Here is a 26,819-nt window from a genome sequence, read left to right as displayed (position 1 = left end):
CCACACCAGCAAAAGAGAAGACTTTTGGTAAGGTGTATTGGCAATGCTGGGCAACATTTGAAAATTTTCTTTTATCTTATTAGATTGAGAATATTGCAATTTTATATTAATTTTCTTTTATCTTATTAGATTGAGAATATTGCAATTTTATCTTATTAGATTGAGAATATTGCAATTTTATATTAATAAAATCTGAAGCATCAGTAAAGGTATTGATATGATCTGCATGTGCTAAGAAATTAATCGACCTAAGTGTAGTTTTACTTACAATGCATAATCTCACTAAAAGAATTTTATCAAACTAATACCAATTAGGTTAGATCTTCAAACATGCTTCACCTATTCTCAAAAACAAAAATTAGCCACTTTATGTATTCTAATTACTGCCCCATACTGGCGCTCCTCCCATCCAAGTCATCTGAGTTACAGAAATTACTCTTACAAAATTCACAAAACACTACCCAAAACTTTGAGTTACAGAATGAAATCTTGTCTTAAGAAGTTGAGAGAAAAAAAAGTAAATAAATCAACACAATTTTTATACCTCCCATTTCTTAGCACATGCAGATCATATCAATACCTTTACTGATGCTTCAGATTTTATTAAATTGCAATATTCTCAACCTATTCAGATAAAAGAAAACTTTCAAATGTTGCCCAGCATTGCCAATACACCTTACCAAAAGTCTTCTCTTTTGCTGGTGTGGACAGTTCCAAGTCACTACCAATCTAAAATCAATCCAAATCTGTCCTCTAACCTGATCCAAGACATACATTAACACTTACTGCTGAAAGACAGTCTCATATCAACCATTAAGTAACACACAGCAACAGAAACTATTCTGAAGCAAAGCTGTAACAGATTAGCCTGACACTTGGATATTGGTGAACTCCACTGAGTAGGGTTATTTCAAAAGTGTCTTTTTAGCTTTTGCTGATGCTATTTCAATGCTCTTTGTTTTATTGAGTTGCATTGTACTCATCATGTTCAGCTAAGAGAAACTCTGATGATAGAGCTCATCTCATTTCCCTAAACATCCTTGGGAAGATATTTGAGAAGTACTAAACCTTACTGTGCAGTGGATTGCCTGTAGCAAAAAAGGATATTCTCCCTTCAATACCAGACAGTGCTTACTAGATAATTAGAGTCTGCAAAACATTATCAGTTACTGCTATCCAAAATGGATTAATTCTACCGCAGTAGATAGATCAGCTGGAGTAACTGTGCTTGCTCTGTCAAATTCTTTTAAAAAGTACATTTTCTGATAAAAATACCAGCAGTACAAGTTTGGAGGTCTGATGTACCATTTGAACCTTTGCCCCAGAGAACTCTAAACAGATGGCCCGCTGTCCCACAGATCAATAGCCATGAATAAGCAATGTCTAAATCCAGTGGGATACCCAAGCAATAAGCTTAAAAGTTGATTATGTCCTCTCAGCCAAGAACTGAGAGACAAAGCATTAAAGTGATGAAAAGAAGGTTGCTGAGGAAAAAAATTACATTTATCTTCCAGATATCAGAGAAAGAACATAAAATAAGCATGTTTTCATTTGAACTGGTGACAAACTGAGGAGATTAATAAAATAAAGAGGAAAATCTTATTTTTGTGATGGAAGTTTGTGAGGCTGTGGGGTACATTGCTGGAACATGTTTAAAAGAGACCACAGCAGCTTATAAAATGGGTACACTAGTTCATTAAATAAAATAAGTTCCAAGAGCTTTTGGAACTCAATGTTGTTAAACACAATGGTTGATTCAATGCAATTAATTTTAGTTCTACAATGTCAAGTAGCTGATTGCAATTCCATTTCAAGTAAGATAAACATACATAAATTTAACAAAATTGAGATTAGTATTAGAGTTAATCATAGAGCAATATACCGTGCCCTTTGGCCCAATAAGTCCATGTCGACCATAGTGCCCATCCTGCTACTCCCTATTTTCTGCGTCTGGCCAATATCTCTCTAAGCCTTGCCCTTCCGTATACCTACTCAAGTGCTTCTCAAATGATACAATTATACCTGCCCCAACCACATTCTCAGGCAACTCTGAATGGGAAGAAGTTGCCCTGCAGGTCCTTTTAAATTCTCATTCTCTCCCTCTCTCTCTCTAAATCTATGCCCCTTACCTTTGGACTTCCCTACACTGGTAAGAAGTGTTACCATCCACCTTATCTATGCCTTCCATCATTTTAAACGTTTCAATAAGGTCATCTTCATTCTCTTATATGCCAAGGAATAAAGACCTGGCCTGGCCAACCTCTCCTGGTAACTCATGCCCTCTTTTCTTGGCAACATCCTTGTAGATTTTTTCTGCACTATGTCCAGTTTAACTATGCCTTTCTTATAAAAGGATAACCAAACTACACTGTACTCCAAATAATGCCTCAGCAATGACTTCTACAACTGCAACATCATGTTCCAGCTACGATACTCAATACCCTGACTGATGAAATTTCAGTGTTAAGCACCCTGTACGCCTGTGACAATGAATTATGCACTTGTAACAAGTCTTACACTGGTTTGACTTTCTAAAATGCATCACCTCACACTTATTTATATTAAAATCTATTTGCCCCTCCTCAGCTCACTTCCCTAACTGATCAAGATCCCCCTATCAAAGTCCAAATAGACAACATTCACAGTCCTACCCACATCTTAACTTTTTGGATACCTGTTCAAACAAATCTAAAAGGTCCATCAAACTTGACTTTCCACAGTGGGAGGAGCCAAAGGAGAAATTATTAAGAGTAAGGACTAATTCCGCAAGATGGAGGAGAGCGGTGGTAGAGGGGAACTGGTTAGGTCTGGAATCCAAAAAGAAGTGGAGAGCTTTGAGACCTTCCTGGTGGGGGATGGAAGTATATAGAGACTGGACATCCATGGTGAAAATAAAGCAGTGGGGGCCAGCGAACTTAAAACCATTGAAAAAATTCAGAGCGTGAGAAGTGTCACGAACATAGGTGGGAAGGGATTGAACAAGGGGGAATAAAACAGTGTCAAGGTATGCAGAAATGAGTTTGGTGGGGCAGGAGCAAGCTGAGACAATGGGTCTACCTGGACAGGCAGGTTTGTGGATCTTATGGATCTTGGGTATAGTTCCCACACTCTGCTCTTCCCGTTTCTAGAAACGGGAAGAGTGGGGCGTGGGAACTATAAGGCTGGTGCAGTGGATGGCGTCCCTGGGTGGGCTCGAACCACCAACCTTTCAGTTAACAGCGATGGATGGGGTGGATGGGGTGTCAGGGTGGATGGCATGTCAGGGAGGGGTAGCACCTCTGGTGGGGTAACATGTTGCGTCCTTTTCAAGGCGGTTAGTCCACCTTTGGTTCCCACCTGGCACTCAGCTCTCACCTGTGGCTCCCCGTAGCTGTTTGCATGCGACAGCAGCCACACCCCGGGCAACGGCTTCGACAAGCCGGCTAAACCAGGTGAGGGTAGCTGTCAGGTCTCAAACCCTCGGTGAGATAGGGAGTTGTCTATCCCAGCATGTGAAGACAGACTCCGGCGGATTGAGCGGACGAGACCAATAGAAGGTCCAACGGTCAAGAAGGCAGTCTCTGCAAGCATCGTGGAACGTGTAGAGCAGGACAAGACACAGAAGACGTCCTGGTCATCCACTAGGCCTAGTCCCATCTCCAGCCGTCTCGACTCGGTCTTGCCACTGGATCCAGATGGGAATTGGGAAGAGAGAGTGAGGCTGACGCTGCGCAACTCTCCCTCACTTAAATCCAAGTCACGTGCTAGTCTCGACACCATCAATAATGATGTCGAGGTCCTCATCGACGCACGATGGACGAACGACAACAACAACAACAGCAGTGGATGGGAGATCCCCTGAGCTGATAAAGTTGGTGATGGTGTGGGAGACAATGGCCTGGTGCTCCTTAGTGGGTTCATGATCAAGGGGTAAATAAGAGGAGATATCCGCGAGTTGTCGCTGTGCCTTGGCAAGGTAGAGGTCAGTACGCCAGATTTCAACAGCACCCCACATATCGGCGGGTTTTATATTGTTAGGATTAGTGCGGAGGGAGTGGAGTGCAGAGCATTCGGATGGAGTGAGGTTGGAATGGGAACAAGGTGTGGTGAAGTCGACACGGTTGATGTGCCATCAGCGGTTAGCAATAAAGAGATCCACAGCAGGCAGAAGACCAGAGCAAGGTGTCCATGAAGAGGAAGAGGGTTGAAGAGTGGAGAAGGGGTCATCGGTTGGGGTGGGAGAGCCCTCGCCGAAGAAGTAGGCTTGAAGACGGAGCCAGTGGAAGAAAAGTTCAGCGTCATGGCGAATGCGGAACTCGCTGAGGTGTGGGTGAAGGGGGACAAAGGTAAGGCCTTTACTGAGGACAGAGCGCTCTGCCTCAGAGAGTTAAAGGTCGGAGGGGATGGTAAAGACCCGGCACGGATGAGAACTGGGATCAGAGGGGGGAGGCTGGTGGTGTCAGTGGAGAGGGGAGGGTTGGGGTGAGAGGAAGAAGGAGCCTCTGAGGGCCCAGGAGTAGGTGATGGAATGTGAGGGAGACGGGGTTGCAGAGTGATGGTGGGGGAAGGGGAGACAGGAGTCACAGTAGCAGCATGTGAAGACCTGGCCTGGAGTTCAACGCTGGAGTCTTGAGAGCTGGGAACAGAGGGGGGATGGGGAGGGAGGCTGGTGGTGTCAGTAGAAAGGGGAGGGTTGGGGTGAGAGGAAGATGGAGCTTCTGAGGGTCCAGAGCTGACGATGGGATCTGGGGGAGACAGGGTTGCAGAGTGGTGGTGGGGGAAAGGGAGATGGGAGTCACAATAGCAGCACGTGAAGACCTGGCTTGGAGTTCAAGGCTGGAGTCACAGTTGGAGGTTGTGCAATTGCTTTGAAGGTACCCATGGTCGTTGGAGCCCGCACTGATGGTGCTGGAGGCACATTGACTTCTCTAACTTCCGTTAATGCCCCACCTCCACTTTGTACCCCATCCCTTACTTACCTACTTATTTTCTCTCTCCTTTTTTCTCCCTCTGTCCCTCTCACTATAACCCCTTGCCCATCCTCTGGACTCCCCTCCCCCTTCTTTCTCCCTAGGCCTCCAGTCCCATGATCCTCTCCCTTCTTCAGCCTCATATCCCTTTAGCCAATCAACTTTCCAGCTCTTAGCTCCAGCCCTCCCCCTCCTGTCTTCTCCTATCATTTTGGATCTCCCCCCCCCCTCCCACTTTCAAATCTCTTACTATCTCTTCTTTCAGTTAGTCCTGACGAAGGGTCTCAGCCCGAAACGTCGACTGTACCTCTTCCTATAGATGCTGCCTGGCCTGCTGCGTTCACCAGCACTTTTTATGTGTGTTTCCACGCACTAAGCCAAGCTGTCTCCTCTTAATCAGACTATGTCTATCCAAATGCTGGTAGATCCTGTTCCTTAGAATTCCTCTAGTAACTTCCCCACCATTGCTGTCAGACTGACTGGACCTTTGCTCCTTGTCTGTCCTGCAAATAAAAGTAAATCTGTGAACTTGCACCAAATCTACATATTTATACACAAGGAAATATTTTGAATGATAATACTTTGCTCAGCTAAGAAAGTCTATCTATGTTAACCGGTCAGTTTAGCGAAATACAAAGCAATAGTCAAGACAGTTTTCTTAAACCAGTCAATAATTCTGTATGGAAATACACTAGTGGCTCTAATGATCTTGGACACAAAGCTTTGTTCATGTTTCATACAAAAGGCAACAAATATATTTGCAAGATAATGCCTTGGTCAGAGTCAACTTCCCATGACTGATTTATATTCAAATCTGAGAGATTGTAGATGTTGGAATCTGGAGCAATGCATAAGATGCTGAGCAACTCAATGGGCCAGGCAGCAGCTGTGAAGGAAAGGGGTTGGGCAATACTAAGGATTGAAACCCTTCATCCAGTTTAAAAGACAAGAGGGGAGATGACCAAATTACCAGATTTGGAGAATTCAATGTTCATGCTGTAAGGTTGTAAACTGCTGAGGCATAATATAAAATGTTGTTCCTCGAGTTTATGTTTAGCCTGAACCTGCAATATTGGCGACTAAGGACAGACACATTGGTGTGGGAACAGGAGAATCAAAATGGCTAGCAACTGGCAAATCTCAACAACCACAGCAGACAGAGCAAAGGTGCTAAAGGAGGCGACCACGGCAACACTGTGTGCAATAGATAATGATAGAGGAAGTGCATGTGATATTCATATCTGCCCCTTAAGGCATACTCTGTAGTTAAAGTACCTGCAATATACTAGCACAAGCCAAACAGAAAGAAAATTATGTCTATCATTATTTTAGAAGGCATATTACAATGAAATCCTTGATTTTGGATTGCACTGTGTCCACAGATGACTGAAATGGAGGAAAAGCAGAAGAAATAATTTTTTTTTTACAGCTGGAGTTTTAGTCTTATTTAATTTGAAAATAATGTGCAGCTTCCATTCTAGTCAACTCATCTATAATTGCGACTTTTTAGCAATAATAATTGCAACTTTAAAAAATAAGAAACTGATATTTTTTCAACTCAAGGTAGCAAGATTGGTTTTGAAAATAAAAATGTGCATGATAAAAAGTAGTTCTTAAAAAGCTGAGAGACAAATTTTTCTTCAGACCTATAATAGTGATGTATCTGAAATAATTCTTAGTAACATTCAAGAATGTAAGGGAAAAACATTACTGCTTCATGCACGAGGTCCATTACTAAACTCTTGATGACCATTTGAAGCCGATTTGCAGGGCTACAAGGGAAAGGATGAAAGGGAATTAGAACTGATGGGAATGCTCTGCTGGGAACTGGCAAGACCCAATAGGCTGCACAATCTTCTTCAGTGCTGTAAAAAGAATCATGTACAGTATCTGAAAATTCACACTGATAATTAGCATCTCAAACTGAAAAATGCAGCCCGAACTACAATAACAATGCAAACTATAGCATCATGGCACTAGAGATGGCAGAATTGGAGAAGTAGTGAGCAATGAAGCTGGCATTTTAAAATATTATACACAAATCTACAGTCCTTAATTTACAAAAAAACAATTTATTGTTATATCGTGTTCCATAAGAAAATGCGATGGACTGTGACACCTAGTGGAGTGATTTTCAAATAGAAAAGATGAAGACTGAAACCAAACCTGCATCAGGTGATTGTTTATTCATTGCACACAAAGGAGATGATCTTCGGTATAATTTTATGAACAATGAAACAATAAGTTGTAAACCTAGTCGACATTCACATCTCTTTATATCTTGTAAAGCCCAGCAACGTTCAACAAAGAACATATTTCAATTCAGGTAGCACAGCATCTATCACAATGCACATACAACAGCCACGAACATGCCTTAAAAGCTGATAGTCTGAGAAGAAGCTACGAAATTTCAACTCAGATGCTCCTTCTTCCCAATATTACACTTCACAAACAGCATGCAGAAGAATTGTCAACCAACCCTAATTCATCCTAGACCCATGGATTTTCAGTACTTGCCTGATCCAATTCTGTTTTCCACATGTACTTCACTACAACTCTCATCATATATCCGATCCAATCCGTTATCAATACTGGTGCTATTCTAACACTTGATTAACAGCACCCCACCCTGGTGGGTGGGCTTGCCCAAGATTCCAGTTTGCTTTACTTCTAAAATGCAGAAAAAACACGCTGTTCAGCAATAATTACAATGATGGTTCTGAAATGCATGGTTTAAAATACTCTGATTGACAAGCGCATGACTAATCAAAGTTTTACACAACAACACACACAAAATGCTGGAGGAACTCAGCAGACCAGGCAGCATCTATGGAGAAGAGTACAGGTGGCATTTCGGCCGAGCCCCTTCATCAAGACTGGAGAGAAACAGATATGGAGTCAGAGTAAGAAGGTGAAAGGGAGAGAAGGGAGAAACACAAGGTGAAACAAGGAGCTAAGATGTTGATTAGTGAAAGAGATACAGAACTGGAGAAGGAGAAATCTGATGGGAGAGGACAGAAGGCCACAGAAGAAAGAAAAGGGGAGAAGCACCAGAGGGAGGTGTTGGACAAGAAAGGAGATAAGGCGAGAGAGGGAGAAAGAAATGGGGAATGGTGAAGAGGTGAGCGGTCCTTCCAAGTAAGGCGACACTTCACCTGTGAGTCTGTTGGGGTCATCTACTATATCCAGTGCTCCCTGTGGGGCCTCCTATATATTCGTGAGACCCGATGTAGATTGGGAGACCGCTTCACCGAAAACCTACGCTCTGTCCACCAGAAAAAGCAGGATCTCCCAGTGGTCACCCATTTTAATTCCACTTCCCATTCCAATATGTCAATCCATGGCCTCCCTCTTCTGTCCTGATGAGGTCACACTCAGGTTGGAGCAGCAACACCTTATATTCCCTCTCGGTGGTCTCCAACCTGATTTCTCAAGTTTCCAGTAATACCCCCCCCCCTTCACCATTCCCCAGTCCCATTTCTCTCTCTCACCTTATCTCCTTACCTGCCCATCACCTCCCTCTGGTGCTCCTCTCCCTTTTCCTTCTTCCATGGCCTCTATCCTCTCCTATCAGACTCCCCCTTCTCCAGCCTTGTATCCCTTTCACCAACTTCCTAGCTCATTACTTCACCCTCCCCCTCCCCTCCTCCCAGTTTTACCTATCACCTTGAGTTTTTTCTTCCCCTCCCCTACCATCTTACTCTGACTCATCTTTTGTCCTGATGAAGGGGCTCAGCCAAAAACGTCGACTGTACTCTTCTCCATAGATGCTGCATGGCCTGCTGAGTTCTTCCAGCATTTTGTCTGTGTTGCTTGGACTTCCAGCGTCTGCAGATTTTCTCTTTATGATTTTACAAAATGACTACACTTTAAAGCAACTGGAGCAATCGGAAACTGCATTAAATATAAAAGTCACTGCAGGTGCATGTCTATTTCCAAGAATAATACACTTCAGGTAAATTCTCCATGTTATTGGGATTTATAAAGATTAATCATACCTTCAAAATATTACAAATTTTTTTAAAATTATTTTAAGCGGACCAGATTTACAGTCAGCAGACTTGCACGTAATAGTATCTAGATGGAAATTGTAACCTGTCTCTAAAAACAATTTTTAAAATGCCTAAACAGGTTAGTGAGCATCTTTCACAAGGAGTTTTTGGATAGAAGGTGTGCACACAGAGGTGAAGATAATGGAAGAGAGTCAATGGCAGCATTAACCTGGACAACTCAGCTAGCCGGCAGACATTTACATGTCAGGTGCCCTCAAAGGCAAACTGCTGTCAATTATTTTGGAAAATTTACTGGGGTCAGTGCACAGTGTTGCAGTAAATGTGTTCCCAAAGTAATTGTCTGGATTGCTACAAAATTCCTTTCTAATTCTTGACTGTATTTAAGTGCACAACTCTTAGCACAATGCTGCCACCAAGTGTCCAAATATACTGATAAAGCAATTCTAACATTTACAACAGCATATTCAGTTCAAAGTAAATATATTATCAAGGTATGTATGTGTTACTATATACTACCTTGAGATTTAGTTTCTTGCAGAAGTTTTTGGGAGAAAAGTACAATAAAAGTTTACAAAAGATCCATCTATTCAAAGGCTGACACACACCAATCTGCAAAAGATGACAAACTATGCCAATAAAAATAACACTGAGAACATGAGTTCTGAAGAGTCCTTGAAAGTGAGTCTGTAGATTATAGAATCCGTTCAGAGTAGTCGTGAATTAACTTATCCACACTGATTCAGGAGCTTCTTGGTAGCAGCGTAATAGCTATTCATGAAACTGGTGGTATGGGACCTAAGGCTTAGGGACCTCCAATCTCACAGAGTTATCACTTTTATGACATGCTACCCTTGCTGAAAAATTTAAAACAACCATTTGGCATTGATGGCAGATAAAGGTTATTGTAGTACAATTGCAAGTTAGTGTCAGTTACAGTAATCACACCAGCCCACTATAAAGTATAAAAGTTTATCTTTACATAGTTTTGGGGGAAAACACTTATTTTTATCATCTACATATATTTCCAAATAGCCTTAATAAAACTATTAATCAAGCTCTGCACATTCAATGTCATCAGTTGATAAGGTGGACAAATCAATTTATTTCTAAAGTAAAATTTATTTTGGCTGAATAGTTAGTTAGGAATTTGGAAGAAATTGAATGAACAGTTGTTTTTACATGTCAGGTTTCATCCGAAATGCACAAATAAGGACTGTGTGAAATTTGAGTTAATGGAGAAAAGATTGGCATATTCCAAACTCACCTGAGAAAAGATGTTTGCACTGGGAGTTACTCTGCTGTCAACAATGCTGTAGAAAATTGCCAACAATCTATCCAGTGGGAATGGTTTAGGACCAAGGAGGTGATTGCTGGTCTGCAAGAGACAAGATTAATTTAAGTGTTTGGTAATGGTACATATAGGGACATCATATGCCTTTAATTTAGTAAACAGCTCCCTGTTAATGTAATTCATCTTAAGCTGTTCTGCGACATGCTTTCAAAAGATAAGTTGAATCATGACCTGAACAGTGACGTAAACTTGCATTTAGTGCATTGTAGACTGATGTGACTTTTACTAACAAATTAAAAATGATTGCACTTGCAAGACAGCAAAATAATAGTTGTTTTGCTACATACTTTGGCTTTATGAAGCATCTAAAACAGTTTAATAAAAACCCGAGCCTAAAGTTGATAAAAAAAATTTCTAAATTCCACAGACTGCATATATCTTCTCAATTTTAAAATGCTAAGAATTTGTACTCTAAATCTCTCTCCAATTTCTCAGTCTATGCATGTACCTGTATCTGAACATCAATGAGATAGAAAGTTGTAACTGAAATACACAAATAAGCAAGAAGCCCAGAAACTCCGGCATGCAAAGACATTACCAAATGGAAAGAGAAAAATATTCAAGACTGTGCTCAAAACCTTCTTGAAAGTGCACAACTCCAACAACTCCTGGCAAACCCTCACCCATCCTGCTTGGAAGGAAAAGGAGCACTTGGGATGACATTGAAAATCTTAAGTCCAAACTTTAGCACATAAAAGCCCAACACAAATGGTAGAAAGACTGCACCATCTCACATATTATTCACCTACACATCATGGGTCAGCATGGTAACATAGTGTTTAGTAGATACTATTAGAGGTCAGAGCTCCTTGTGCTCTGGTTTCCTCCCACAGTCCAAAGATGTACCAGTTAGTAGGTTAATTGGTCATTGTAAATTGTCCTGTGATTAGGCTAGGGTTAAATTGGGGGTTGCTGGGCAGCACGGCTATTCTGTGTTGAATCTCAATAAATAAATAAGTCGTGTCAAGTACTCCCCGTGTCATACATAACAAAATCTGTGGGTTCACACCATCAGGTTGGAGACTACCTAGACAGAATACGAGGTGTTGCTCCTCCAACCTGACAATATATTCGTCATGGCAGGAGGCCATGGACTGACATGTTGGAATGGGAACAGGGGAAGGAAGTTGGTCACCGGGAAATCCCGCTTTTTGCGGATGGAGAGAAGGTCCTCAATAAAACGGTCCCTCAATCTGTATCAGGTCTCACCAATTTCTTTATTTTTATGGGCTAGAGTTCCTGCCCACATTTCCTTTGGAGTTATCAAGTGTTGAAGATCATGTCCACTGTGTCTTCATATAAACGGATTCCACCCGGTGGTTTAGGGAGCAGCTCCTTAACCACTGGATGGAGTCAGAAGCAAAACATCACCAACGTCCTCTCTAACTTACACACCACCCTTAAATGGAGACATAGCTCTTGTTTCTTCATTAAGGTTGTGTTAAGATCCTTACCTACCTATCTACCTAACTTTACCTGCACCATTGCAGGACTGAAGCATCAGTATTGTCTACTGGTCCAATACATTCTGCTACGTCAATATTTGTTTACTAGATTTTCCACCACCATTTCGACAAGCATTTGTGAATTTCTCACTGCTTCAGCATTTTCTTTTTACATTAGGGTGGTAGTAGTAGCTGGGACCGTTTAATAACAGCTCTTAATTTACAAACTGTGAAATACAGTGGATTTCGGCTAATTGGGGCCGCCATTATTTGGGTGAACTCTTAAAGAACAGAAACAAATGTCAGTCACATGCTCATCATGTGGTCTTAGAGCACACAGTTTTGAAATAGTGTCACTTGTGTGCATTTGTTTTCAAACACCAGTGATTTTTGTCATTGACAGTTGCGAGTAATAAGTAGTAAGACAATTCAGAACTGTTTTGCTTACTGCAGTTTCAAGTATTCAGGCTTGGGAGACGGCAGAAATGACCAGGAGTAAAAATGAAATGATTTCACCACTTCAGCAAGTTAGGAACTATGAAAAATGTGAAGGTATTGGCAATCATCTTGAACGTTACAATGAAAATGAAGATTTGGAGGATGCCATCATCAGAAGCATTGTTTGAAGGCAGTCCATTATCTGCACTAGGTGTCTGCTCTGATTTTGCTCATTTACAGTCAATCAAAAGAATGCAGCAACATACACTGTAGGAATTCCTCTGTTGATTTTAGGAACTAAATCACATTTTTATAGAAGCATAGAAAACCTACAGCACAATACAGGCCCTTCAGCCCACAAAGCTGTGCCAAACATGTCCTTACCTTAGAACTACCTAGGCTTACCCATTGCCCTCTATTTTTCTAAGCTCCATGTACCTATCCAGGAGTCCCTTAAAAGACCCTATTGTTTCCGCCTCCACCACCGTCACCGGCAGCCCATTCTACGCACTCACCACTCTTTGTGTAAAAAACTTACCCCTGACATCTCCTCTGTACCTACTTCCAAGCACCTTAAAACTATGCCCTCTCATGCTTGCCATTTCAGCCCTGGGAAAAAGCCTCTGACTATCTACATGATCAATGCCTCTCATTATCTTACACACCTCTATCAGGTCACCTCATCCTCTGTCGCTCCAAGGAGAAAAGGCCAAGTTCACTCAACCTATTCTCATAAGACATGCTCCCCAATCCAGGCAACATCCTTGTAGATCTCCACTGCACCCTTTCTATAGTTTCCACATCCTTCCTGTACTGAGGCAACCAGAAATGAGCACAGTACCCCAAGTGGGGTCTGACAGGGTCCAATATATCTGCAACATTTCATCTCGGCTCTTAAACTCAATCCCACGATTGATGAAGGCCAATGTACCATATGCCTTCTTAACCACAGAGTCAACCTACATAGCAGCTTTGAGTGTCCTATGGACTCGGACCCCAAAATCCCTCTGACCCTCCACACTGCCAACAGTCTTGCCATTAATGCTATATTCTGCTATCATATTTGACCTACCAAAATGAACCACCTCACTCTTACCTGGGTTGAACTCCATCAGCCACTTCTCAGCCCAGGTTTACATCCTATCAATGTCCCGCTGTAACCTCTGACAGCCTTCCACACTATCCACAACACCTCCAACCTTTGTGTCATCAGCAAATTTACTAACCCATCCATCCATTTCTTCATCCAGGTCATTTATAAAAATCATGAAGAGTAAGGGTCCCAGAACAGATCCCTGAGGCACACCACTGGTCACCGGCCTCCATGCAGAATATGACCTGTCTACAACCACTCTTTGACTTCTGTGGGCAAGCCAGTGCTGGATCCACAAAGCAATACCTCCTTGGATCACATGCCTCCTTACTTTCTCAATAAGCCTTGCATGGGATACCTTATCAAATGCCTTGCTAAAATGTATATACACTACATCTACGGCTCTACCTTCATCAATGTGTTTAGTCACATCCTCAAAAAAATTCAATCAGGCTTGTAAGGCACGACCTGCCTTTGACAAAGCCATTCTGACTATTCCTCATCATATTATGTCTCTCCAGATGTTCAAAAATCCTGCCTCTCAGGATCTTCTCCATCAACTTACCAACCACTGAAGTAAGACTCACTGGTCTATGATTTTCAGGGCTATCCTTACTCCCTTTCTTGAATAAGGGAACAACATCCGCAACCCAATCCTCCGGAACCTCTCCCGTCCTCACTGATGATGCAAAGATCATCGCCATAGGCTCAGCAATCTCCTCCCTCGCTTCCCACAGTAGCCTGGGGTACATCCTGTCTGGTTCCGATGACTTATCCAACTTGATGCTTTCCAAAAGCTCCAGCACATCTTCTTCCTTAATATCTACATGCTCAAGCTTTTCAGTCCACTGTAAGTCATCCCTACAATCGCCAAGATCCTTTTCCATAGTGAATACTGAAGCAAAATACTTATTAAGTACCTCTTCTATCTCCTCCGGTTCCATACACACTTTTCCACTGTGACACTTGATTGGCCCTATTCTCTCACATTTTATCCTCTTGCTCTTCACATACTTGTAGAATGCTTTGGGGTTTTCCTTAATCCTGTCTGCCAAGGTCTTCTCATGGTCCCTTCTGGCTCTCCAAATTTCATACTTAAGCTCCTTTCTGCTAGCCTTATAATCTTCTAGATCTCTATCATTACCTAGGTTTTTGAACCTTTCGTAAGCTCTTCTTTTCTTCTTGACTAGATTTACAACAGCCTTTGTACACCGCAGTTCCTGTACCCTACCATCCTTTCCATCTCATTGGAACGTATCTACGCAGAAACCCACGCAAGTATATCCTGAACATTTGCCACATTTCTTCCGTACGTTTCCCTGACAACATCAGTTTCCAATTTATGCTTCCAAGCTCCTGCCTGATAGCCTCATATTTCCCCTTACTCCAATTAAGCATTTCCCTAACTTGTCTGTTCCTATCCCTCTCCAATGCTATGGTAAAGGAGATAGAATTATGATCACTATCTTCTAAATGCTCTCCACAGAGAGACCTGACACCTGACCAGGTTCATTTCCCGATACCAGATCAAGTACAGCCTCTCCTCCTGTAGGCTTATCCACATATTGTGTCAAGAAACCTTCCTGAACACACCTAACAAACTCCACCCCATCTAAACCCCTGCTCAAGGGAGATGCCAATCAATATTTGGGAAATTAAAATCTCCCACCACAACAACCCTGTTGTTATTACTCCTTTCCAGAATCTGTCTCCCTATCTGCTCCTCAATGTCCCTGTTACTATTGGAGGATAATAAAAAAACATCCAGTAGAGTTATTGACCCCTTCCTATTCCTAACTTCCGCCCACAGAGACTCCGTAGACAACCTCTCTACGACTTCCTCCTTTTCTGCAGCCGTGACACTATCTCTAATCAACAGTACCACGCCCCCACCTCTTTTGCCTCCCTCCCTGTCCTTTCCAAAACATCTAAAGCCTGGCATTTGAAGTAGCCATTCCTGCCCCTGCACCATCCAAGTCTCTGTAATGGCCACAACATGATAGCTCCAAGTGCTGATCCATGCTATAAGTTCATCTGCTTTATTCATAATATTCCTCGCATTAAAACCATCGGTCTGAGTGCATCCCTTCTCTATCACCTGCCTATCCTCCCTTTCGCATTGTCTCCAAGCTTTCTCTATTTGTGAGCCAACCTCCTTTTCCTCCATCACTTCAGTTCAGTTCCCACCCCCCAGCAATTCTAGTTTAAACTCTCCCAAACAGACCTTGCAAACCTCCCCATCAGGATATTGGTCCCCCTCAGATTCAAGTGCAACCCGTCCTTTTTGTACAGGTCACATCTGCCCCAGAAGAGGTCCCAATGATCCAGAAATCTGAATCCCTGCCCCCTGCTCCAATCCCTCAGCCACACATTTATCCTTCACCTCATTCTATTCCTATACTCACTGTCACGTGGCACAGGCAGTAATTCCGTGATTACTACCTTTGAGGTCCTGCTTCTCAACTTCCTTCCTAACTCCCTGTAGTCTTCTTTCAGGACCTCCTCCCTTTTCCTGCCTATGTTGTTGGTACCAATATGTACTTTCCCACTTCAAGATATCGTGGACACAATCAGAAACATCCCGGACCCTGGCATCTGGGAAGCAAACTACCCGTCCGTGTTTCTTTCCTGTATCCACAGAATCTCCTGTCTGACCCCCTAACTATAGAGTCCCCTATCACTGCTGCCATCCTCTTCTTTTCCCTACCCTTCTGAGCCACAGGGCCAGACTCTGTGCCAGAGGCGCGACCGCTGTTGCTACCCCCAGGTAGGCCGTCTCCCCCAACAGTACTCAAACAGGAGTACTTATTGTTAAGGGGGACAGCCACTAGGGTACTCTCTAGCATCTGCTTCTTTCCCTTCCCTCTCCTGACTGTTACCCACTTATCTGTCTCCCGAAGCCCTGGAGTGACTACCTGCCTATAGCTCCTCTCTATCTTTTATGGTACTGTAGTAGTTTTTAGTAGTGTTTTTATTTGTTTTGTATTTTATTTAAATACATTTGTTACTCAGTTAAACTGTGCTGTGTTTTTTTTTGTGTACTTTCTTAACTATTTCCATGAAACTTTGGCTAATTGGAGCAGTTGCTTAATTGGGCCAAAATGTACTGGTCCCGATGTGTCCCAATTAACCAGAATTCACTGTATTTTCTTTTGGTTGCATGTCCCAATGCACCTCTTCAAGTGAACTAGATAATACCTTTTGCCAGTTTTGATCCTATTTGATCATTTGTTTTATCAGTGGGAGACAAAACCTAATTCATCATTCTACTCTCATCATCCTGCTTCAAAGTTGCCATTAATTCTGAATTGATGAACTGCACCAGTGAGTCACTGGTGGTAGAAAAATTGCTTTGACATTTGTCACAGTAAACCTGGCTATTCTGAGCAATTGCCCTTAATAACATCTTCTATCGCCAGCAGACACAGTGATATAAAGCTGCTATAAAATATTCCGTTCAAGACACAGACTCTATTTAAATTTGGTCATGGCAAGCTCAACATGAAATAAATGCAGCTTCTTGGGCCTTGGTTCTTGACTGCAACTGTTTTGATGAGACCAAGCATGTAGGAAGAGCGACTCATCTTTTATTTTTAATAGGCACACTTTTTTTGAAAGAAATGTATTAGGCAATTTACTTTTATTCTCAGAATGTTGGACAATATCTAGTAACATGAAGAAACAAATTGAAGCAACAGAGATGTCGTTTTTGAGGAGGATGCAAAGAATATCATGGATGAAATGAATATCTAACGAGGATGTCATGAACAGAGCAAGCACAAAAAGAGAAATAATGTATGAGATCATGAAACGGCAACGTAACTTCATTGGACATGTGATTAGGAAAGAGGAGTTAGAATGCATGGTAATTATGGGAAAGATTGAAGGGAAGAAAGCAAAAGGAAGGCAAAAACAAATGATGATGGAGACAGCAGACAGAGAACTGGAAATGAATACCAATGAATTGATCCACTTGACCTGAAACAGGAATCTGTGGGCCATGGCAGTCAAAGCTCAAACTGGGCGTGGCACCTGATGATGATGATGATGACTTTTATTCTTGAAGAGATTGTAAATGGTATCATTATAGCTGTAACTGACTGTGGGTGCAAATCCCTCAAAAGAGCTTTCAGATCTCATTTGGTCAAGTAACTATAACATTCAATATCAACTTACCTTCTCATGCTTTTTCAAAAAGGAATTTTTCTTAATCTTCCCATGATGCTGGAAAAAATAAGAGGGATAAAAGTTTAAGCATTTCACTGATCTGCAAAATGCTGAATGTGATTGAATAGCTATAATAAAAAGCAAAAGCTGGATTTTCACCTTTTCAAATTCTGATTCTAATTTATGCTCAATTAAAGTGGTGATCACAGCAGCTTTGGAGTAATTCTAAAACAATTCTTAATTCAAAGTTCAAAGTATATTTATTATCAAAGTACATACAATACTGTGCAAATGTCTTAGGCATCCTAGATTTTTTTATATAAATACTGTTTTAGATATTTATTCTTTGTCTTCTGCTTTGGTATGTCAGTAGAAAAGATCAAGTTGTAGGTATCCAAATATTCATTTTCAAAGAAACTTAAATGTTACAGAGATGTTTTAGTATTTTGTTAAAGAAAATAACATATTGAGTAACAGACCACTTCAAATAAAAACTTGATTACTTTGTAATGATCAATGACATAATGAGTTGAATTAACTCAACTGAGTAACTGAAACAAAAACAGGTTTAGAAGGAGTCAAACTGGGTGATGGAGAACCAAACTAAAAGGTAAGTGTGTGGCTGATGTGATAGTTGAACCATCAAATCACCAATACTTACACCATGGCAAGAGTGAGCATTGCAACAAGACACGAGGTAATCATCCTTCATCAGCTAAGCAGAAATTTCATTGTAGACCGGAGTTTCAAGATGTGCTGTCCAAGATCTTCTGAAGAAGCACAAAGAAACAGGCATGGCTGAGGACCAGAAACGCAGTGGTTGACCATGGAAATTGAGTTCAGCAGATAAGAGATATGTCAAATTGGCGTCCCTTCTAAATTTGAAGTAGTCCAGGACTGTTGTCAGCTCTGAATTCACAGAAACAACTGGAACCCAAGTGAACCCCTCTACAGTCCAGAAGTAGTCTTCATGGAGGAGTTACTGCCAAAAGGTCATCCATTCCTTCGAAGTGGAAACAAAGCCAAGAGACCCACCTATGCAAAAACCTACAAAGACTGGAGTGCTGAACAATGGCAGCAAGTACTCTGGACTGATGAGTCAAAATTTGAAATTTTTAGCTTAAGCAGGAGGCAGTTTGTCCGTAGAAGAGCTGGAGAGCACTACATGGATGAGAGTCTGCAGCCAACCGTGAAGCACTGTGAAGTTTCCCTGCAAGTTTGAGGCTGCATTTCTGCAAATCAAGTTGGTGATCTGGTCAGAGTTAATGGAATCCTCAATGTTAAGAAGTACAAGCAGGTTCTCATCCACCACACAATACCATCAAGGAGGAGTCTGATCAGTCCCAACTTCAATCTGTAACAGGAAAATGACCTCAAACACACAGCCAAGGTCATAAATAATTATCTTCAGCAAAAAGCAGAACAAGGAGTTCTGCCACAAATGGTATGGAAAAAGTATCTCGTGCTTTCCCAGCATATATGACGAATAAACTCTTTTCGGGCTTTCAGCTGGGTACAGGTATCAATGATAACCAACGTTTCAATGACAAACTCTGCCATCCTCTTCATCATCCCTGAAGAAGGTGGCAGAGTTTGTCATCGAAATATCAGTTATAATTGATACCTGTACCCGGCTGGAAGCCCAAAATGGTATGGACTTCACAGAGCCCTGATCTCAATATCGTTGAGGCTATCCGGGATTACCTGGAGAGACAGAAGCAAGCAAGACAGCCTCTCCAAGATGCTTGGAACAACCTACCAGCCGATTTTCTTATAAAACTACTCTAGAGTATACCTAAGAGAATTGGTACAGTTATAAAGACGAAGAATGGTCACACCAAATATTGATTTTAGTTTTTACTGTTTACTGCTCTTTATAGTAAATTGTTTGATATTTAAAATCTTTACATTTTGTTATTTGTGAAAACAGCTTCGCTTCACAGATTTTTTTTTACATGTGCCTAAGACTTTTGCATAGTACTGTATATGTCACCATATACAACCTTGAGAATCATCTTCTTGCGGGTATACTGTACACAGTGATTCCAAGAAACACAATACAATTGATGAAAGACCACGCCAAACAGGATGAGCAAACAACCAATGTGCAAAAAAACAAACTGTGCAAATACAAAAGAGAAAAATATAATATATAATAGGCGATACCTATCGAGAACAAGTTCTTGACATAGGTTGTGGGAACAGTTCAATGATGGGGCGAGTTCTCTCTGGTTCAAATGCCTGATGGCTGAGTGGTAATAACTGTTCCAAAATATGGTGCTGTGGGTCCTGAGGCTCCTGTACCTTCCTCCTGATGGCAGCAGCGAGAAGAAAGCATAGCCTGGGTGGTGGGGTCCCTAATGACGGATGCTGTTTTCCTGCAACAGGGCTCCAAGTAGATGTGCTCAATGGTCGGGAGGGCTTACAGTTCAAGGGCATCTGTGTTTCCATACCAGACCGTAATGCAACCAGTGAATATACTCTCCACCACACATCTGTAGAATTCTGTCAAAGTTTGAAATGTCATGCCGAATCTTCACAAACTCAAAAGGAAGTAAAGGTGCTGCCATGCTTTCTTCATAATTGCACTTATGTACTGGGCCCAGGTCAGTTCCTCTGAAATGTAACACTGAGGAATTTTAGGTTGCTGACCTTCTCCACCTCTGATTCTCTGATGAGGACTGGCTCATGAAGATCTGGTTTCTTCCTCCTGAAGTCAATAATCAGCTTCTTGGCCTTGCTGACATTGAGTGAAAGGTTATTGTTGTGGCACCACTCAGCCAGATTTTCAATCTCCCTGCTTTCTGCTGATTCATCACTACCTTTGATTTGGCCAATGACAGTAGTGGCATCAGCAAACTTAAATATACTTTATACTTACTTTATATGGCATTGGAGCTGTGATTAGCCACACAGTCATAAGTATAAAGCGAGTAACACAGGGGGTCTAAGCACACAGCCTTGTGGTATACCTCTGCTGATGGAGATTGTGGAGGAGTTGTCAATCCAAACTGACTGAGGTCTGCAAGTGAAGAAATCAAGGATCCAAATGCACAAGGATGCATTGAGGACAAGATCTTGAAGTTTATTTATTAGTTTTGAGGGGATGATAGCATTGACTGCCAAATTATAGTCGATAAAGAGCATCCTGATGTATACACCTTTGCTGTCCAGATGTCCCAGGGTTAAGTGAAGAACCAATAAAATAGCATTTGCTGTGGACCTGTTGTGCCAGTAGGCAAATTGGAGTGGATCCAATTTGCTTTTCAGCCAGGAATTGATATTTTCATCACCAACCTCTCAAAGCACTCCAACAAAATGGATGTTAATGCTTTGGACAATGGTCATTGAGGCAGGTTACCACATTCTTCTTAGGTATAATTGAAGCCTCCTTGAAGCAGGTGGGTACCTCAGACTATCAAAGTGAGAAGTTAAAGATATCGGTAAACACCCCAGCCACTTGATCAGCACACATCCTTAATACTTGGCCAGGTACCCCATCTGGACAGGTTGCTTTCCATGGGTTTATCCTCCTGAAGGATGATTTCTCGTCGGCTTCAGAGACTGAAATCACAGGGTCACTTGGATATGTGGGATATCATGAAGAGTCCTCCATGTTTTGACAGGCAAAGCAAACATAGAAGGCACTGACCTCATCTGGGAGTGAAGCCTTGTTTTCACCTACGTTGCTTGGTTCCTTTGTCTACTTGAAAGCTGGATATGATTTAAGAAAGATAGGGAACTTCACTTCCATAAATTATACTGTAACTAGCCACCAATAAAATGCTCTCTAATAAGTAAAACGACCTTAGCATGCTCCTGTGTTTGCTCAAAATGCAAGTGTCCCAGCTTATTTCTTCAGTTACAAAACAATATTCCCACATCTGAACTTTCCTATTTTATGAATAGGTTTGCACTCTCCCATGTCATTCTGAAGACATGGGAGAGTGCAGACGCTGGAGTTTGAAGCTCAGATTGATCTGCAGGTCAAACGTATCTGTGGAGGAAAAGGAATTACCAATGTTTTCAGTCAATACCTTCCCCTGCCTTTACATAAGGATGCTGCTCAAGATGCTAAGTTCTAGTAATATTCAACTACATTCTAATTTAGAAAATTAAACTTTTTTACAAACTTGCATCATCATAAAAGCACAATAATCCGGACAAGCTACTGATAATAGATGTATTTTCTATAACATATGAACAGAATTATAATTCTCTATGATGTAAGCAGCTCTGTATTCACCAGATGGAACACAAATTGCACACTTTGACAAAGGTCTCAGCATAAAGATCAAATTCTAGTCTCTTTCAGCCAGGAATGGCTCAATCCAACTAAATGAGTACTAGCCATTTAATAATCCCTCATATTCTTTACAATCCTTGAAGCAGGTGAGTACTACACACTGCTGCAGCGACAGGCTGAAGATCTACGTGAAAACACCAACCAATTGGTCGGCACAGGTCTTCACTACTTGGCCAGACTGGTTGCTTTCCTTGGATTCCCTCTCTTGAAGGCAGCCCACACGTCATCTTCAGATACTGAGACCAAAGAGTCATCAAGAGACATGGGGGTACGCAATGGCTTCTATTATTTAGTAATAACTCAAATTTACAAGTTAGTAATTGATATAGTTAAAATTTAATAATATTGGGTAATAGAGCAACATTCCTAAAGCAATGAAATTTGGCACATGATTAGTCATGGTCATACTTTATTGATCCCGAGGGAAATTGGTTTTCATTACAGTTGCACCATAAATAATTAAATAGTAATATGTAAATTATACCAGGAAATAAGTCCAGGACCAGCCTATTGGCTCAGGGTGTCTGACCCTCCAAAGGAGGAGTTGTAAAGTTTGATGGCCACAGGCAGGAATGACTTCCTATGACGCTCAGTGTTGCATCTCGGTGGAATGAGTCTCTGGCTGAATGTACTCCTGTGCCCAACCAGTCCATTATGTAGTGGATGGGAGACATTGTCCAAGATGGCATGCAACTTGGACAGCATCCTCTTTTCAGACACCACCGTCAGAGAGTACAGTTCCATCCCCACAACATCACTGGCCTTACAAATGAGTTTGTTGATCCTGTTGGTGTCTGCTACCCTTATTCCACTTATTATTCCACTATGATTCCACTTATTTTGGATTTCACAAACAATACAATTTGATGAAATAGTAAATTTATGTGTACATAACATGTCACAAAGATTAATAAATGGCACATTAAATTCATTCATTTAATACATACAGAGTATTTTCAACTATGTAAAAAAAATCTGCAAACCAACTGAGAGAAAATAGTGATGGAAGATATATATGCCCTGAAATGATTTCCTTTCAAAGTTCACATTGATTTTGTCAGCTTCATGAGAGAGATTTATGCTTGCTTTCAATGGATAAGAAATTTTTCTATCAAATTTTGAAAATGAATAACTTGCAAATTTGTCCACATTTCTTAAAGCACTATCATTAATGATTAATAAGAACATAAGAATTCAGCTCCTTGTGCCTGATTCACAATTCAGTAAGATCATGATTGACCATCTATCTCAGTGCCATGTTACTGCACTAACCCTCAATTCTATTAATAACAAAAAAACCTTTCCAAGATAATTCAATCATCATCTTTCCACCTTACACCATGAAAGCCTGTATATTTTATTATCCACAGAATTAAGTTTTGTTTTCCTACTCCACAAGGTTTAATTATAATTAAGTATCAATTTTTTTAAAAACAAATTACCTTCATGAAAAATCTCTTGTCTGTTCTAGCAGGATTGTAGGAGGAAAGGTAGGCCGCAATCAATAGGAACTTAGAGTAATATGGAAGCTCAACATGACCATATGCAGAAAGCCCTAAGCAGGAAAAGAAAAATAAGACACGAAATTCCACAGTTCTTGAAGCAGAAATAAAATGTATAAGACAAATAACCTACTAAATTACAATAAATAGGCATTTCCACAAAACATTAAAAATGAATATTATTTGCAATTTTGAAAAAAATTATGCTCCATTTTGAATACTCTTGTTGCAGATAGTACTCCTCATCATTTGAAAAGGCTTTTGAAGGTAAAAACATTTTCTGGATTTTTTTTACTGCCAGGAAATGATTCCCTGTTCATTTCGATTCTGGGTTGCTTTTCTGGTGCAACGAGAAATTAGAAAAATAATAGCTGCTGGAAACAAATTCAAGGATGTAGGAACAAGGAGTGAATGACCTATTACATGATTTTACAGCATATGTTTGTAAAGCCACTCACCAATCTGGTGTTGCTGTTAAATTCTATAACTAGTATGAAGATCATGCAGGCAAATCACCACAAAATGTAGTGAAAAAATATTCAAACCACAGATGACGGAAGTAACCATAATGGAAGAAAGTAGACAAGGCCAAGCCATATATAAAGATGTGGAATGGACCTTAAAACAGAACTATGGAGATAAGGATCAGGAATTGGATATTTGACCACTTGTGCAGGCTCCAACAATGAAAAAAAATCCAGGATTATCATTTCACTGTACAATTTTTTACTGGAATGACTTAGGAATTGGATGTGGAATGTCAGCAAGTTTTATCACTAACAAAAGGCTAAGCTGTACAACAGTAGACTAAAATCTACTCTGTGATCCAAAATGAGACAGGTTTAATATTTATGATTTTCATATTAGACTTTCTTCGCAATTCATACAATACTTTGCACAAGACATTGGCGAGGCCACACTTGGAATCTTATCAACACACATAAAAGTTGCTGGTGAACGCAGCAGGCCAGGCAGCCTCTCTAGGAAGAGGCGCAGTCGACGTTTCAGGCCGAGACCCTTCGTCAGGGTCTCGGCCTGAAACGTCGACTGCACCTCTTCCTAGAGAGGCTGCCTGGCCTGCTGCGTTCACCAGCAACTTTTATGCGTGTTGCTTGAATTTCCAGCATCTGCAGAATTCCTGTTGTTTGGAATCTTATGTTCAGTTTTGGTCACCCTGCTATAGGAACAATGCCATTAAATTAGAATGAGTGAAGAGATTTAACAGGATTTCGCTGGGACTCAGATTAAGTTATAGAGAGAGGTTGAACAAATTGGGATTTGATTCGTTGGAATATACAAGGTTGAAGAAGATGGCACCAGTGAACAACATGACCAATGGCAACACCCTTCAGACAGTTCACAAAACTACTACTTTTACTTCTCATTTTTAAAATCTTTTTTATTATTATTAAAGATCAACAAAAAAATACATTAAGGTAATCAAATCAATATGTCAATATGTACAATGAAGAATTAAATTAGTAAACAACTGATTAACAAAGCTATGCAATATATCAATAATTAAGAAGAAAATATAAAGTGTTAAGAATTTTTTTGAAGAAGAAGAAAAAAAAAGAACCTCTACTAAGAGGAAAATAAACCTACTAACTAAAAAATAAACCAAAAAAAACCCCCATTGGGAGCACAACCCCGGAACTATACGTCGTACAAGCTCCATAAAAGAAAAATATCAATCCACCAACTCAAATCCGTTTAAACAAAAATCGGAAGGAAACTATATTGATTAGCTCAAATCAGGTGATAGTAGTGGGCAAATGAACCCCACCTTTTCTCAAAATCAAATCGAGGATCAAAAGTTCAACTTCTGATTTTCTCCAAACTAAGACAAAGCATCACCTGAGAGAACCATTGTATCAAAGTAGGAGCAGAAGCATCTTTCCACTTCAACAGAATAGCCCTTCTGGCCAATAATGTTACCTTTACTTCTCTTCGTTCAAATATGATTTTGCTACTACTGAAACCTCTGATTTGCATTTTGATGGTGTGTTTTCAGGCCAATTGAGCAATCTGGCACTTTGCTGTCTCTGAGGGAATTTGGTGAGGTTTCAAGCAGTGTGTGCAGACTAGAGGCCAAAAAGCCTGCAGACGGGATGAGAGCCCATAATCGACTCCATTTCTTGCCGATCTCAGAGTAAAGCATCATGCAAGATTGAAATCAACAAGGTCAAGAGCAGAAGGCAAGCAGATGTTCAGCCCCATCTGCCTGCATTTGATTGATATATATATCAATGCAATCCTCCTGCTCCTCCTCCTCTCACCCTCCCCCCCCCCAATCGCTTGCTGCTGCCAGAAGCAGGTGCTTGCATGTGACCAATCTCCTCTTGCTGCTCCTGGAGGAAGGTGCCTGAATGTAACAGGTCTCTCTCGCTCGATGCCGTTGGACTTTTAGGTCTCGGGCAAGGTTTAATCAACGCTATTTGTGGATTGGATTCTGTAGTTCATGTTATGGCGTGTTTCTGATTTCTGGTTACTTTTTTTTAAAAATGCTATTTTGATCAAGGCGGACAGGCCCTGCAGCCTGCAGTCAATGAACGACACAGCACTAAACTCAATTGAACTGAACTAAACTGAACATACCTGGACTGTTTCACTGACTTTGTGGTTTGATGTTTTATATTCTGTGTTCTTCGCTCATTTTTTCCTCTTGTGCAATACGTTCTTTTTTTGGGGCATATTGTGTTTTTGTTTTCTTTGAACGGGTTCCATGGCACTTCTTTGTTTTATGGCTGTTTGTGGGAAGATGAAATCTCCGGGTTGTATACTGCATACATACTCTGATAATAAATGTACTTTGAATCCTTAATGAGGTATGATCTTATAGAAGTGTACAAAATCATGAGAGCCATACATAGGATGAATACAGTTTTTCCAATGTAGGGAATGAAATAACTACTGGACATAGATATAATGTCAGAGAGGAGAGAATTAAAAATAACATGAGGGTCAACTTTTCACCCAGATGGAATGAGTGGCCAGAGGAAGTGATTGAAGCAGGTATATTAACAATATTCAAAAGAAACTTGGACAGATATATCAATAGGAAAGGGTTAGAGCGACGTTTCCAACCTGGGGTTCATGAACCCGTCAGTTAATGGTAGGGATCCATGGCATTAAAAAAAAAGGTTAGGAGCTCCTGGTTTAGAGGGATATTGGCCAAACGTAGGCAAAAGGTCAACCTTGGGAATCTTGTTTGGCATAAACCAGTTGGGCTGAAGGGCTTATTTCTGTGCTGTATAGCTCTATGGTTCTATATTAAAATTGATCATCAGCACACCAGGAGAGCAACAATTCTTCTGGTTAATAAGACTAAGGCTGTATTACCTTTCAGGTGTTTACTGTCTTCATCTTCCTGCTGTAGCCTTTCCCATTGAGAACTGAAATATACAAAATAGTATTTAACTAATATCACCCGTGTGTTTTATGAACAATTTCATTCTATGCTCTCTTAACAAGGGAACAAAAGCTATAACTTAATTCTCAAAAAATAATTCTCCTTTGTCAATTAGAGGCTCAAGTCATTTTGAATAAACCATT

General features: G+C 40.9%; 1 protein-coding gene across 2 annotated transcripts in view; it reads right to left on the bottom strand.

The window, feature by feature from the left end:
* Nucleotides 1–26,819, bottom strand: part of orc5 (origin recognition complex, subunit 5) — a 92,920-nt gene that overhangs the window by 31,159 nt on the left and 34,942 nt on the right. The window contains exons 10-14 of one of the 2 annotated variants that reach the window (XR_011882990.1): nt 26,607–26,659; nt 23,205–23,317; nt 17,466–17,513; nt 10,227–10,337; nt 7,467–7,619 (exon numbers count right to left, since the gene is read on the bottom strand). Coding sequence is in view for 1 of the 2 variants with exons in the window: in XM_072241861.1 (XP_072097962.1) it covers nt 10,227–10,337; nt 17,466–17,513; nt 23,205–23,317; nt 26,607–26,659 (325 nt within the window). In the remaining variant the exon portion in view is untranslated. The remainder of the gene's footprint in view (nt 1–7,466; nt 7,620–10,226; nt 10,338–17,465; nt 17,514–23,204; nt 23,318–26,606; nt 26,660–26,819) is intronic. The other variant, XM_072241861.1, reaches the window with a different exon arrangement.

This window comes from Mobula birostris, chromosome 23 (genome assembly GCF_030028105.1).
Source record: "Mobula birostris isolate sMobBir1 chromosome 23, sMobBir1.hap1, whole genome shotgun sequence".
Classification (NCBI taxonomy): domain Eukaryota; kingdom Metazoa; phylum Chordata; class Chondrichthyes; order Myliobatiformes; family Myliobatidae; genus Mobula; species Mobula birostris.
Note: the sequence above shows the minus strand (reverse complement) of the source record. Positions and strands in the feature narration are given on the sequence as shown.